A 16793-nucleotide genomic window follows, 5' to 3' on the forward strand; every position below is an offset into this window, starting at 1 on the left:
AGTCTATGAACAGCATTCGAACGTACGTGTCTTTTTTGTCCAGGTGGGTTAAGGCCAGGTGGAGGGTGATGGCAATGGCGTCGTCTGTTGAGTGGTTGGGATGGTACGTGAACTGCAGGGGGTCCAGTGAGGGGGGCAGCAGGGTCTTGATGTGCCTCATGACGAGCCTCTCGAAACACTCCATGATGATGGACATGTGTGTGATGGGATGGTAGTCGTTGAGGCAGGACACTGAAGACTTCTTCGGCATGGGGACGATGGTGGCGGCCTTGAAGCACGTTGGAACGACAGCGTTGCTCAGGGAGATGTTGAGGAAGTCAATGAGAATCTCAGCTCGCTGGTCTGCACATCCTCGCTGGTCTGCCAGGAATATTGTCTGGTCCAGCAGCCTTCCGTGGGTTTACCCTGCACAGGGTTCTCCTCACATCGGCCACAGTAAGACACAGCACCTGGTTGTTTGGAGGAGGGGTGGTCTTCCTCACCACCATGTCATTTTCCACCTCAAAACGAGCGTAGAAGTTGTTCAACGCATCTGGGAGGGAGGGATCACCAGCACAGGCAGGTGGTGTTGCCTTGTAGTTGGTGATGTCCTGAATGCCCTTCCACATGCGCCGTATGTTGCCGCTGTCCTGGAAGTGGCTGTGGATTCGCTGGGCGTGTGCACACTTTGCCTCTCTGATAGCCCAGAACAGTTTGGCCCTCGCCGTTGTTAGGGCTGCCTTGTCGCCTGCTCTGAAGGCGAAGTCACGGGTCCTCAGCAGCGCACACACCTCCGCGGTCATCCATGGCTTCTGGTTAGCGCGTGTAGTGATGGTCTTGTCCCTTTGGTCCAAATCCACCTCCAATATAGGAAACATCTGCTTTATCTAGGCCTTTCAGTATTCAATAGGTTTCAGTGAGATCCTCTCCCCATTCTTCTAAACTCCAGTGTGTACAAGCCCAGAGCAAACGCTCCCTGTACTTTAACCCTTTCATATGGTGTTTATATGTATCGTGTCTGTCTCTATGTGATGCATCTGTTTATATGTAACGCGACGTGTTTGTTTGTATACTAGTTGCCTGTTTATATGCAATATGTCTTTTTATATGCGACGTGCCTGTTTGTATGCGACGTATCTGTATGTGATGGCTGTTCGTACGCGACGTGTCTGTTTATATACTAAGGGTCTGTTTACGTGTGACGTGTCTGTTTATATGCTATACGTCTTTTTATATGCGATGTGCCTGTTATATGCGATATATCTTTTTATATGCGAAGCGTCTGTTTGTATGCAATATGTCTTTTTATATGTGATGCGTCTGTTTATATGGGATATGTCTTCTTATATGCAACGCATCTGTTCATTTGCAATATGTCTTTTTACATACAATGTACCTATTTGTATGTGACGCGCCTGTTTATATGCGATGCGTCTGTTTACATGCGAGGTGTCTGTTTATATGCAATGTCCTTGCGATGCTGCTTCAAGTAAGATTTTCACTGCACCTGTGCATATGAAATAACTTGACTTTCAAAGCTCCTTGACTCAAAATGAACAAAAATAAACTTTACGCTGTCACTCTGTTTTGACTGGAGCTGATGGTATTTGTGTCAATGACTGCTCCTGAATTATGGGTTAGATCAGGCGGCACTGCTTTCTGTCACAAAACAGACTGAGATACTCTCCCTGCAGCCAGTTTACAGCAAGATTCTTATTGATGAAAACTGAGCCGTGTATCACTCAAAATGCTGGAAGAACTCAGCAGGTCAGGCAGCACCTATGCAGGGGAATAAACCGAACATTTCAGACCAAGGCCTCTCATTATTCCTCTCCATAGATGCCGCCTGACCTGCTGAGTTCCTCCACCACTTTGTGTGTGTTGCTCTGGATTTCCAGCATTTGCAGAATCTCTTAGTTTACTAAACTATGGATGCTGAAATGGTGATTTATTCATTCATTTTGTGATCTGAGATCCTTGCAGAACAACCCTCCTGCAATTCATTGACTATTTGGTAAACAGGGATCTTACAGTCAGTGGCCATTTCATTAGTTGCCTCCTATATCTAATAAAGTGGTCACTGAGTGTATATTTGTGGTCTTCTGCTGTTGTAGTCCATCCATTACAAGGTTTGACGTGTTGTGCATTTGGAGATGCTCTTCTGCACATCACTGTTGTAACACATGGCTATTTGAGTTACTGCCACCTTCCTGTCAGTCTGACCAGTCTCCTCTGCCCTCTCTCATTAACAAGGTGTTTTTAACTGCAGAACTTCCACTCACTGGATTTCTTTCCCTCTGTTTTTCATACCACTCTCTGTAAACTTTAGATACCTGTGTGTGAAAATCCCCGGAAATCAGCAGTTTCTGAGATACTCAAACCACCAAATCTGGCAACAACAATCAAAGTCACTTAGATGACATTTCTTCCCCATTTTAATGTTTGGTCTGAACAACAACTGAACCTCTTGACAATGTCTGCGTGTTTTTATACATTGAGGTGCTGCCACCTGATTGGCTGATTAGATCTTGGCATGAAGAAGCAGGTGTACAGGTGTACCTAATAAAGTGGCTGCTGAGTGTAAAGTACCACAGCCACGTTTTACATCATAAAAACGACGGAAGCTGCACCATACCTTATGCTCAAAGACACTCTGATAGGTTTTACATGCAGTTGTAACAAGTAATTCAGGAACTTACCAAACCATGCCTGCTGATCACCTTGAACTTCAATCGCCAGTCCAAAGTCAGCTAGCTTCACGGCTGCATTTTTGCATTTACTTGCAAGCAGCAAGTTCTCTGGCTTCGGGAGTGGAAACAATCAGAGAGGTGATTATGGACAAAGCAACACACAACACTGGAACGGTGACACTTCAGAAGCATTGGTCAGTAATTAAGTTTGCTTCTAATGGCTCAGCCTCTGTCATTGTTGGTTATGTAGGTTTAGTCAACGCCCTGTTTCTATCTGATCTTCTGTATTAAATGTTTTAGAACATAGAACATAGATCACTATTACTCTGATAGTGAAAGTGGTCAAAATGATGGGAATTTCCAACTAATTGGATCCAATGATATTGGATATCAGTGTCCGAAGTCAAACACAAGTGCAGAGAGACAAAGCCAAGCTCCCCACTCTTGTCCTGACGCCTCTATGATGGTTCAGCAGATGTAGGGACCAGATCATAGGGAACATGGCAGCCCTTGGCAAAACACCCAGTCAGTAACATTGACACAACTAACACATGCACACCAGGGGGCACAGCTGTAGCACATCTGCACAGAACTGGAAACAGACTCAAGACTTGTGAACTCACTTGCTATCTTCCTGCTGACTAACGTCCAATTATAAATACAAATAATTAAGGTGCTTTGAAGTGGTCTCTGCTTCCCAAATGTAAAATACCATGCCTATTTTGTGAGTGAAACAAAATATGTTTGGTTAAAGATTATCTGTTAGTTATGGTACTTAAATTAACAGATAGGAATGTACAAACCAATTGCCCTACCATTAACTCTAGATCAGCACTTGGAAGCCTCTCAGAATTTGGTAATTCATTGGACTGGGCTTTAGTAATAATGCATTTTGCTAGTGCATAAAACTAGCAAAGTTAACAATCTAGAACATAATGTATATTTAAAAAAAGATCAATTGAAGTTCACAATATCGATGCTTTCCAATTGTACTCTGACAGTGAAAAGGAGTCAAAAGTGATTGAAATTTTGGACTAATTGGTTCCAAAGATGTGCAACATCAGTGTCCCAAGTCAAACACAAGTGTGCAGAGACAGAACACAAAGCTCCCACTCTTGCCCTGGTGTCCATGTGACAGTTCATCAAATGCAGGGACCAGAAGATAGAAAACATGGCAGCACTCAGTGAAGTAAATCTCTGCTAGAGGGCAGCCCGCACATCGTTTGGTGCTCAGGCACTGAGCGTGCATTCTGGGTGACTCCATGGCCAGCTACTAGTCATAACAGCAATACCTCACTGGAACTTACAAGTTCTGAACAGTGCGAGAGAACAGGCAACAGCTGGGGGCCACCCTGACTCCCCCCACGTGAGATAAATTCACCCTTGCACTTGCATTAGCAAATACTGACCTTGAGGTCTCTGTGCACTATGTCATGCTGATGAATGTGGTTGACACTTTCGAGGATCTGATGAATACACTGACTGTAAAAACAAATGGGAAGGAGAGAAAGCGGGGAAAGGAAGGCAAGGGGTAATGGATGGAAGGAGAGGGTATGGGTGAAGGAGAGAAAAGAGAAACAACAGAACCCATGAATGGTAATCTATTATAGAAATAAGTAATAAGGACAGTGCCCATGACTCCCATACCTCTCAGGATAGCAAGGGCATTTGGCATATATATATATTTTTTTTGACAAACTCACAGAGGATCTGGCTAATGAAGTTGTGGTAAATCACCAGAGCTATTACAAGATTCTTACAGAATTATTAATCTTCATTTATCAACACACCTCTGCAGTCTATGACAAGCAGGTGCTTCTGCCCATCTGTCTTTTGAACTTTGCTAACATAATCTTATTGTTCCACTTTTCTGCAGTGATAGAACATAGAATTAACAGAGCAGTTTTTATTAACCCCCAGCATTCCTCCTGTCATGTGCAGCATCACTCTGTATTTCCACATATCCTTCTGCTACCATCAGGGAGGAGGTACAGATTCTTCAAACCACACACTCAATGTTCTAGGAACAGTTACTTCCCCTCTCACATCAGATTTCTGAATGGACAATGAACCCATGAACACTTCCTCAGTATTCATTTTGCTAGTTTTTTTGCACAGTTTAATTTAATTATATTTATATTTATTTAGAAATATATACTGTAGATTACCTTATTGTATAGTTTTTTATGCATTGCAATGTACTGGTTACCGCAAAGCAACAAATTTCATGTCATATGCCAGCGATATTAAACCTGATACTAATTCTGATTCAGTTCATTTCCTTCTGCAGTTTGGGCTCTTGCTTCCTGACTCTGAAAATAAAGTTGTCGGTTTTGCAATGTAGAAAAACTTGGATTTGGGAGAGTTGAAAGACTCACAGGTATAGCAGTCCTGCTGAACTTGTAAGTTCTGAGAAATCAACTTTCAACGTGCTACACACTTCTTGCCATCAAAGTTCAAAGTAAATTATTGCCAAAGTACATCTACATCATCATATACAACCCTGAGAATCATTTTCTTGTGGGCATACTCAATAAATCCATAGTAGAATAAAAACCACAAAGACCACACTAACTTGGGCATTCAATCAGAGTGCAAAAAACAACAAACTGCAAATACATAAAGAAAGAAATAATAATAATAATAAATAAGCAGTAAGTATTGAGAGCACAAGATGAGGGGTTCTTGAAGGTGAGTCCATTGGTTGTGGGAACATATCAATGATGGGGGAAGTGAAGTTATCCTCTTTGGTTCAAGAGGATGATGGTTGAGGGGTAATAATGGTTCCTGAACCTGATCATGTAAGTCCTGAGGCTCTTGTACCTTCTTCCCAATGCCAGTGAGAAGACAGCATGACCTGTGTGGTGGTGGTGGTGGTGGTGGTGGGGGGGGGGGGGTGGAATCCCTAATGATGGATGCTGCTTTCCTGCAACAACACTCTGTGTAGATGTGCTCAATGGTGGGGAGGTCTTCACCCATGATGGATTGGGCTGTATCCACTATATTTTGTAGGATTTTACGTTCGTGGGCATTGGCGTTTCTACAGTAGTAATGATAAGTGCTAAACTGAAATGTATTGGATTTGGACTTGGAGTACTGTGTACAGTTTTGGTCACCTTATTATAGGAAGGACATGGTTAAAATGGAAAGAGTGGAGGAAAAATCCACAAGGATATCGCCAGTGGAATGTAGGAGAATAAAGGGTGACCTTGCAGAGTTGTTTGAAGTTATCAGCAGCATTGTTAAAGTGGACTATAACGGTCCATTCCCCACTGTATTGTGGCTGTAGCTGTGGCCGCTCCAGGCTTCATGTCTGTAAGCTCCATGACATCTTGCTCCGCTGTGTGATGATCTGTGGCTGAGGCTGTGGCGTGCTCCAGGCTTCACGTCTATGGACTCATTTTTGTTCTGAAAGCTATTGCTTGCTTTTATTCTTTGCATGATTTGTGTTTATTTCCTCTCTCTCTCTCTCTACACATTGGGTGTTTGGTGGTCTGTTTTTAATGGATTCTTTTGGGTTTCTTGTTTTGTGGTTGCCTGTAAGGAGATGAATGTCATGGTTGTGTAGTTTATACATTCTTTGACAATAAATGTACTTAGAACTTTGAAATTTCCCCAGGGTAGTGGAGTCCTGAACTATGGGACACAGAATTAGCGTGAGAAGGGAAAGATTTACGAGGGTCCTTAGTGGAAACTATTCACGCAGAAGATGGTGAGTATATGGAATGAGCTGCCGGAGGAGGTGGTTGAGACAGGTGCAATAGTATCATGTAAGAAGCTCTTGATAGGTACATGGAGGGAGGGGATTGGAGTGATATGAACCAAATGCATGAAATTGGGACTAGTTGGGTAGACAATGTGGCCAGCATGGAGTGGTTGGGCCAAAGGGTCTGTATCTCTGCTCTATTGCTTTATGACTCTAACAAGAGCTCTAGACTCCAGAAATCTCTCAAACTAGGGTACACAATGCCAAGATTTGAGGGAGGTTACTGTTCACGTCACACACCAAATTTGACTTCAAGCTTTCCTGAGCCCCAGGCAGCATGTTTTCACTGAAACCCCAATGGAAGAACTTTCTCTGCCTTTTCTTTGAGATATTAATTCTTCAGCACCAAGGACAAGGTGCTGGCTTTGCACCACTTTCTAACTGGGTCATTGGTGTTACACATTTTTGAGCAGAGCATCCTTGATGCAAACTAACTTTATTAAATATAGAGAGAGATTCTAGCTTTGCTTTATTTGTCATATATACTGTAGATCAAAACATTGAAACATACAGTGAAATGCTTCCTTTTGCATTTCAAATGTCTGAGGATGTGCTGGGTGCAGCTCACAAGTGTCACCTTGCTTCCAGTGCCAACATAGCATGCCCACATCTCACTAACCCTAACCCATATGTCCTTGGAATGTGGGAGGACACCCACACCATCATGAGGAGAACGTACAAACTCCTTACGGGCGGTGGTGGGAATTGACACTGTAAAGTGTTACACTCACTGCTATATGAATGTGCCGTTGCTTCATTTGTCCACCAGAACATATTTGAAAATTGATGGTGACAAGAAACCTTGGTGCCAATGGGGTCTATCTGTTGTGCATCATTCCAACATCACCACAGGAATGTTGATGGATGACAAAATTGACCGTGATTCCATTGCACCAGCCCAATCTTTGGTCAACAGGTTCTAATGACCCAGATCACAAATGTGACACCACACCCATCAGCGACCTGATCTTCACCCCGTCCTCCTCATGTATCGGAATCATGGATAACTTACAGCTGTACCCGCAACCAACGTTGGTTTCCTAGTTCCACTAAGTCCATTGATAGGGGAGGCAAATCTCTAAGTTCAAGGTCCCAATTACACTCTGGTGGGTAGCCGCTTCACCTTCACGCTGGACACCGGACTCCTGGAAAAGACGCTTCATTCCTGTCTCCATCACAGCAGGAGATGAGCAGGTGAGCAGCTGGAAATGAGCCAGGATGTTCTCGAAAAAGTGTAACATCCTCAACAACCCTTGGGAATCCTTGGCCCACATCCAACATCAGTTCCTAAAACAAGCACTCTACTCTCAGCTCTGTCAGATGAAGAAGCTTCCAGGAGAACAGAGAAAACAGTAGAAGGACATCTCAAAGCTCTCTTGCGAGGGGGCATAATTTTAAAGTGATTGGATGAAAGTGTAGCGGGAATGTCAGAGGTAAGTTATTTACACAGAGAGTTGTGGGTGCATGGAACACCCTGTCAGGGGTGGTGCTAGAGGCAGATACATTAGAGACATTTAAGGAACACTGGATGATAGAAAAATATAGGGTTATGGAGGAGGGAAGAGTTAGATTGATCTTAGAATAGGTTATAAGATCTGCACAACTTAATGGGCTGAAGGATCTGTACTATGCTGTAATGTTACCTGTTCTATGAAAATCCTGCAGCACTTTAACCAATCTATGGAAGTGTTTCGACTGACTGATCAGAATCGAGTGGGCCATGAAGGTAATCTCAGAGCAGGTTGAACCTCAACAAAGGGAAAACACAAGGGCCACGGTGAAACGGCGGAAGGAGCATATAACACCCTATACTATCCCCAACCCCATCAACTTCACTGTCAAATCTGCAGCAGGGACTGTGAATGTGACCCAGTAAATGGGGTGGAAGCAAGCTATCCTCAACCCAGAAGAGGAGGAAATGGAGGTGGGACAAAGGGTGTCTTTTCATCCTGAACAATGTATTGGACACAAATACACACTCATTAAATGAACATCTGAAACAAAGGCGAACCTATGACTCTAAATGGCAAAAGTAATCTATAGCTGTAAGATATTTCAACAGTGCGAAGAATCAATTGGACAAGAAACCTCCAGCAGGCTTGAAGCTCTGACAATTTGTTTTAGAATTTTGCAATAAACTCCCTGGAACAGGAGCCTAAGGAATCAGTCAGAAGATAAAGAATGGATTTTCCAAGATTTCAGAGTCCTTGGAACTGATTGGTTCTCATTTAAAAAGAACGTTTTGCAATTCTGCTGCTCCGGGAATGACCCCAGAACCTCCCAAAGTGTTTTCCAACCAATAAAATACCAGTAGTGTATACTCTTTACTTTTTTGACTTGTCATAGATGTACATCATTATTTGCTAATTTATTAGTGGTAATATTACCTTTGTGTTGTGTGCAAGTTATATTAATTGTGTTGAGCACCTTGGTCCAGAGCAGGGGTTCCCAACCAGGGGTCTACGGACTGCTCGGTTAATGGTAGGGATCCATGGCATAAAAAAGGCTGGGAACCCCGGTCGAGAGCAATGTTGCTTCATTTGGTGCTACACATGTACTATATACAGTTGAATGGCAATAAACTTGGACTGTACTAAAGACCCTCTTCAATTTGTACAATGTGTACAGATCAAGGTCTTCCAAATGGCAGCACTGAAGATAATTTACCGTGTTGTTGTTACTGCAATTTGCTTCTCTAATTACTGGCCAGAAACAAATAATTCTTGAATGAAGTAAGTACATTATCATAACCACTTTTCATCTCAAAACATTAATTAATAGAGTATTTTAAATCAAGAACTCAGCTGTCATTTTGAATTTGTTATATTAGATTTCAATTTTGTTTCTAAACTAATTGTTGGGAATGGTAGAAACTGGCATCAGAGACTGCCTGACTTTCTAATATCTCTGCACCAATGTTCCATAGAGTGAAATGTTCCCTCTGGGATTCTAGGTATGTCAGCTGTGGCTGCAGCTTCTCAAAAGATGATCAACTAATTAACAGAAAATAGGGATGTCATGGAGTCATAGAGCACAGAAACAGGCCCTTTTCACCACCATGTCCACGTAAATATCAAGAGACCATAAACACTGAAAAGATGGCTGGTGGGATAGGCAAACAAAGAGAGATCATTTGAATGGACAGGTTGGTTAATTCACAGTGAGGGTAAGTCCACGTGAAGGTGGCAGTACCAATTTCTTATATTCATTGATGGAGCATGAACACTGTGGCAATTGCAGAATTTATTGACCATCCTTAACTATGGTTTGGAGTCAACATTGACGGGACTGGAGTCACAAAGTACACTTTTTTATTGTGTCTCAAGGTTTTAAACAGTAAGGAACATATGGAACTTTTCTACCACTTGTAACTCTTCCTAAAGTTTAATTGATGAATTTATTCCTGAAAGAACAGAGTATTTTCCCAATAGAAACTGGTCATCTACCATGCCTGACTTTAATGATCCACACACAGGCCAACATTAAACCTGATCCAACCTCAATCAGCAAATGCAGTTCCATTTCTTCCCCATGTTATCCAACATCTTCTTACATACAGCAAAGTACGCTCACTGATGTTGACCTTGTTCTCAGCTCGTAATGCAGATTGTCTAAGAGGAATTATTCAGTGACTAAACACAACCAGGTAAATGGTTTAATATGTGTCCCGAGATAGCATGAAAGAATTGTTTTGAATGCCATCCATACAGATCACTTCAACACATCAGTACATCAGGGCTTCTTTTTGTGCAACGAGTTCCCTACAATAAATGGCCACACCACATTTTAGTTCCTACATAAATCATAGTCTAGGCCTCATTTTTTATATCATTAACATGCCCAAGGGTTTGAGTAAACTGCTGTGGCTTGAGGGATGAGGAAGAAATCTTTCATTTTCACGTCTTGTACGGTAAGATATTTTCATTGGCCTTGGAGCTGAAAAACTAACATGAGGTAAATTGGTATATCATTGTCACATGTACCCAGGTGCAGTGAAAATCTTTATTTCACAGAGATCATCAAACAGTACGGAACAGGCCCTTCAGCCCACAATGTTGTACTGACCCTTTAAACTACTCGAAGATCAGCCTAACCCTTTCCTCTCCAGTTTACTTTCTTCCATGTGCCTGTCTACGAGTCTCTTAAATGCCCCTGATGTATCTGCCTCTACCACCAGCCCTGGCCGGGCGTTCCACGCACTCACCACTCCCTGTGTAAAAAAAAATCTACCTTTGACACCACCAATTTTTCCTCCAAACACTTCAAGGTTATGACCCCATATGCCATCTATAAAGATCATTTCATCACATCTATATTTTGAGGTAGTACAAGGGAAGAAGGATGCAAAACATACTGTTACCGTTACAGAGAAAACTTCTGGTTTAAGATGCCTCTACCAAAGACATGCAGCAGCAGCTTACTTGTGGTTGGAAAGCAAAGGAACTTGATTAAAAACATTATTAGTAACACCTTTTTTGAAGTAAATTTTGGTAAACTATCATCGCAAACAACGAAGAGGCGAGTGAGGGCAAAGCAAGCGCTCAAGGATTTGGAGCCGTGCTGGTTGGAGTGAATGATTTTCATGACGGCGGAGTTCCAATGCCGGTCCAACTTACCCGGGTGTGAGGATGGATTGCTCTAAGTGCCGAGCCGACTTGGAGAGGTCGAGAACAGCTTTTTGGCAGTGAAATCCAGGTCAGAAACGAATGACTGAGTGGTGTGTTCTAGACCTGGAGTGATTCATTGCAGCGAGGACTGGTTCCTAGTGCGAGGTTCAGACAATTTATTGCCGGCCCAGGTAGTCCGGGAGCTCTTTCTCAGCGACGCTAAGGCTGTGAGACTGCTCTGGCTGCAGTGCTTCATGTCTGCAAACTTTGCGGCAACTTGCCCCACGAATGTGATGAACTGAAGGCTGGGGCTTGGGCCTACTCTGGGCAGCTCCGGGAATTCGGGTCTAAGGACTCAGTTTGGTTTGGAATGGTGTTGTTGTTTCTTGCTTCTATCGTTTGCATGATTTATTTGCTTTTTTCCCCCTCTTTCTCTGCGGTCACTGGGGTTGGTCTTATTTTTTTAATTGGGTTCTTTCAGGTTTCTTGCTTTGTGACTGCTTGTTAAACAAGGTTGTATAATTTATACATTTGCTGATAGTAAATATACTTTGAATCTTTGAAAGTGCAGTATAGGGAGACAATAAGGTGTAAAGCCATGACAAGTTCCTCCAAGGGGACCTTGTCATTGGGTTTGGACCCAGAGAGCGATGTTGGCTGGAGTCAGGGCCTTGTGCTTTGGCTCTTGGTCGGGTCACCCATGCCAAACAGGTCAAAGGGCAGAGGCCAGACTAAGAGTGGTCCACCAGTCCTCCAGTTCGGGGGTTCAGCTTTGGGCTAACAACCCTGACTGGTCAAAACAAATTGTTACAAAATAGCAATGAAGAACTTTTGCTGCCCTAAATGCCAACAGCATAACAGGCAGCAACTAACTAACCATGACAAGGTGGATTATGAGGTCAGGAGTCCATCTTTGCCCACCCAATTGCCCACCATTGAGAACATCTACCATAAACACTGCCTGGGCAGGGCGAAAAGCATTATCAGGGATGCATCTCACCCTAACCATGGACTTTTTACTCTCCTCCCATCCAGTAGGCGCTACAGGAGCCTCCGCTCCTGCACCAGCAGGCACAGGAAGAGCTTCTTCCCTGAGGCTGTGACACTGCTGAACCTCTCATCACAGCAGTATGGCATCAGTATTGTACTGTCTCAGTACTTTTATATTTGTGTGCTGTAGCACTTTTTTATTCGCAGTTGTTTTGTAAGTAACACTATTCTTTGCATTTCTGGTGAGATGCTAAATGCATTTCATTGGCTTTGTATCTGTACTCGGCACAATGACAATAAAGTTGAATCTAATCTAATCTTATCAAACAGTATTCTGAGCCATGATACAAGCAAACTAATTTGGAGATTTTCTTAATGGTCAAATAAGTTTCTTTCAGTATTTGTGTTTTCATGTTAGAGGAGGTTACAGGAATGAAGCCACAACCAGGGCCGAGACATTAGGAAAATCTAAACAGCATCTCTTTTCACTTGAAAAGGGAAGGCTGAGGGTCCAACCTGATGGAGATGAAAGGTTATCAACGAGATCATTATGAAGAACTGAATTCTGTCAAACCAAGCAGATCATAATCTAAAACAAAGGAGATTCAGCAGATGCTGGAAATCCTGAGCAACACACACAGAATGCTAAGGGAACTCAGCAGGTACCTATGGGAAGAAATAAACAGGTGATGCTGTAGGCAGAGGCAGTTCATCGTGACCTCTGGATCCTTCATCAGAATCATAATCAAACCTCGATGAGCTGTGTGTTTGGAATGGGCTGAAATGGAACGTGAGCCATCAGGTTTAGTCCTACCTCACCAGGACACCAATTGATTTTTTTCTGTTAGCTCATTTCTAATGCTCCTCAGCAATATGCAGGTATATCTGAAGTGTGATTTTGCTTTGTTTTGTAATAACAGGTAAACCAAACGGTAATCCCATGCCCGCATACAAGATTGCTGTTTTCACTTCTCAATGACTACCCACTTAAGGAGAGAGTCCCATATTCTCACCACTCGAGACATAGAGATTTCTCACATATTCTTTACTGGGTTTACTACTGACTATTTTATATTTATGACCCTGGATTATAAATTCCTCTGCCAGCAAAACTGCCTCCCTGAGTTTTAATCCACCTGTAATATCACTATTCTTGCATCCAGATGAAGGAAAGTGCATTTATTTTTGTTTTCTTGTGGAGTGACCCTGGAGAGAGTCCAGAGGAGGTTCACAAGAATGATCCCTGAAGAGAAAGGCTTGGAGTTTGGGCGTTTGATATCTCTGGGCCCAATTTCAGAAGGATAATGTGGAGGAATCTCATTGAAAACTACAGGACACAAAAGCCTAAATAACGTGGATGTGAAGAGGATGTTTTCATTAGTCAGAGAGTCAAAGATTTGAGGGCAGAGCCTCAGTATAGAGGAACATCCATTTAAAACTGAGGTGAGGAGGAATTTCTTCAGTTAGTGGGTGGTGGATCTGTGTATTTGTCCAGATTGTTGTTCAGGCCAAGTCACGGGGTATATATAAGGTAGAGATTGAGAGATTGTTAAATTTCTTGTTGGTAAGGGGATTAACAGTTATCTGTTCTAAGTCCCCTGTTCTTTGTGATTTTCATAAGTGACTTAGATGAGGAAGTGGAAGGGTGGGTTAGTAAGGTTGCAGATGACACGAAGGTCAGTAGAGTTGTGGATACTGTGGAGGTTGTTTCAGGTAACAACAGGACATTGACAGGAGCTAGGTTGAGAAACAGCAGATGGAGTTTAGCCAGAAAAGTGGGAAGTGATTCATTTGGATGGTCAAATTTCAAGGCAAAATAGTCATACTTTATTGATCCCAGGGGAAATTGGTTAAATATAGGATATAGGATGAATGGCAGGATTCTTAGCTGTGTGGAGGAACAGAATCCTGTCATCGGTGGGTGGCTGGGTGGCGTGTTCAGTGAGCTGTAAGGGCCTGTTCCATGCTGTATCTCTAAATAAAATAATACAACGGGGGATCTTGAAGCCCACATCCAAAGAAACCTCAAAGTTGCCGCTCAAATTGGTAAGGCTGTTAAGAAGGTGATTGGTGTGTTGGCCTTCACTAGTCAGGGAAGTGAGTTCAAGAGCCACAAGATAATGTTGCAGTTCTATAAAACCCTGTTGGAGTATCGTGCTCAGTTCTGGGCACCTCATCATAGGAAGAATGTGGCAGCTTCAGAGAGGGTGTACAGCAGATATACCAGGATGCTGCCGGGATTACTGAGCATGTCTTATGAAGACAGGTTGAGTGAGTGAGGGCTTTTCCCTTTGGAGTGAAGGAGGATGACAGGTGGCTTGATAGAGGAGGCATCATCATCATTATGTGCCATGTCATATGACGTAGGCAATCATGGACTTTCCATGATCATGATTGTTCTGGGCAAACTTGTCTACAGAAGTGGCTTACCATTGCCTTCTTTTGGGCAGTGTCATTACAGGACGGGTGACCCCAGCCATTTTCAATATTCTGCCTTAGTGTCAGTGGTCGCAGAACCAGGACTTATGATATGCAACGGCTGTTCATACGACCATCACCACCTGCTCCCAAGACTTCATGTGACCCTGATCATGGGGCTAATCGGGGCTACACCTTGCCCAAGGGTGACCTGCAGGCTAGTGGATAGAAGAAGCAGCTTATACCTCCTTTGGTAGACACTTATCTCCACCCTGATAGAGAAGTACAAGGTGATAAGAGGCACAGATATTTTGGATAGCCAGAGCCTTTTTCCCAGGCTAGAAATGGCTGATACAAGGGTGCATAATTTTAAACTGATTGAAGGGAAGTATAGGAGTGACGTCAGAGGTAGGTTATTTACATGGTGGGTGTGTGGAACGCCCTGCCAGAGGTGCTGGTAGAGGCACATTAGAGGCATTTAAGAAGCTGTTATATAGGTAAATGGATGACAGAAGAAAATGAACGGCCATGTGGAAGGGACAGGTTAGATTTATTTTAGAGTAGATTAAAAAGTCAGCGGTTCAATGGTTCAATTTAATATCAGAGAATGTATAAAGAACACAACGTGAAATTCTTACTCCTTGCAGACATCCACGAAACAGAAGAAAAACCCCGAAGAACGAATGACAGAAAAACATTACAACCCCAAAGACCTCTCCCCCCTTCCCATTCACAAGCAGCAGCAAAGCACAACATCATGGGCTGAAGAGCCTGTACTGTGCTGTGATGATCTATGTTCTATAGAAGGTAGGAGAATGAGTTAGAACGTAGAAATCTACAGCACATTACAGGGCCTTCAGCCCACAATGTTGTGCCGACCATGTAACCTACTCTAGAAGCTGCCTAGAATTTCCTTTCCACATTTTTGTAAGCTCCATGTACCTATCCAAGAGTCTCTTAAAAGACCCTATTGTATCCGCCTCCATCACCTTGGCTGGCAATGCATTCCACGCACTCACCACTCTCTGTGTGAAAAACTTACCTCTGACATTTCCTCTGTACCTGCTTCCAAGCACCTTAAAACTATGGCCCCCCATGTTAGCCATTTCAGCCCTGGGAAAAAGTCTCTGACTATCCACACGATCAATGCCCCTCATCATCTTACACACTTATTTGGAAAAAACTATCAGTCATGATTGAATGGCGAAGCAGACTTGACAGGACAAATAGCCTAACTCTGCTCCTGTATCTTGTTATCTTTGCAACTGGTGCTAGTAAAATAAACCACATAACAGCATGTGTAAGCATCTAATGAGAGAGAATAGAACTGTGAATTATGTGGGGGTGATTAGTGATTGTCATCCAGTGATTCTATTTCTATTGGATGATGTCATTACACAGAACCAAGGTAACAGACTCCAGTTTTTCTCATTCTGTGCAACCAGGTGCTTGAGTAGCAAAGAAATTGTGTGGTTACTTGACACCCACTAGACCGATTATAGTAGCACTTCCAGGCTCTGTGGCCTCACATCATGGATTGCTGTCACTCTCCCAGCATCGATGCTGCCTCTGTTGTGAGTCAATATTAAAAAATGAGTGGAGTCTAAAGATAGACAATGTTACAATAACTGAATTGTATGAAATACCATCCCTCACACCCCCACCACATCTATAATTGCCCCATCTTCTATCAAATATCTGTCCTCCTGTCCTTCCAAAGACATTGACTAGTTCAGTGGCCCAACAGTACCTATCCCAGCTCATGTGAGCAGTATATTTGGGAAGCTTAAATGCAAGAGATTCTGCAGATGCTAGAAATCCACAGCAACACATGTACAAAATACTGGAGGAACTCAGCAGGTCAGGCAGCATCTATGGAGCAGAATAAGCAGTCGTCATTTCTGGTTGAGACTTTGCAGACCTGATTTATTCTTCTTCAGAGAAGCTGCCTGACCTGCTGAGTGGTTTGGGAGGTTGTTGGGTGGAGGCATGCATTGTCAAAGTTGGGTTTGAGCAGGAAGTTGGGAGTGGGGTGAAGAAGGACACCCCCAACCCTCGGTTAGCCACAACGTCTTCTAGTGCCCCACTGTGATAGTAGCTGATTTTGGTTCTACTCCCTTGCACTGTGGTGCTCCAAGCTGATTGAAGTCAACTCTGTAACCTGGGCCTTCCTCCCCTACCATGGTGAGATGTAAGCTGGAAGAACATTTGTCTTCTCCTTTGGCACTTGGCAATCTTCTGGAACAAAATCAGGTAAACTTCTCTCTCGTCATTTCCCATCGGCATGTTTATGTCATTTTCTCATCCTCTCCAATGGCCAGTGATTCACAACATCCTCACAAA

General features: G+C 43.1%; 1 protein-coding gene across 3 annotated transcripts in view; it reads right to left on the reverse strand.

Moving 5' to 3' along the window:
* camk2g2 (calcium/calmodulin-dependent protein kinase (CaM kinase) II gamma 2) overlaps window positions 1–16793 on the reverse strand; it is a 492136-nt gene that overhangs the window by 149203 nt on the left and 326140 nt on the right. For all 3 annotated transcript variants that reach the window (XM_063070378.1, XM_063070379.1, XM_063070380.1), the window contains exons 6-7: window positions 4079–4151; window positions 2679–2781 (exon numbers count right to left, since the gene is read on the reverse strand). In XM_063070378.1, the coding sequence (XP_062926448.1) occupies window positions 2679–2781; window positions 4079–4151 (176 nt within the window). The remainder of the gene's footprint in view (window positions 1–2678; window positions 2782–4078; window positions 4152–16793) is intronic.

The sequence above is a fragment of the Mobula hypostoma genome, chromosome 18 (genome assembly GCF_963921235.1).
Source record: "Mobula hypostoma chromosome 18, sMobHyp1.1, whole genome shotgun sequence".
Taxonomy (NCBI): domain Eukaryota; kingdom Metazoa; phylum Chordata; class Chondrichthyes; order Myliobatiformes; family Myliobatidae; genus Mobula; species Mobula hypostoma.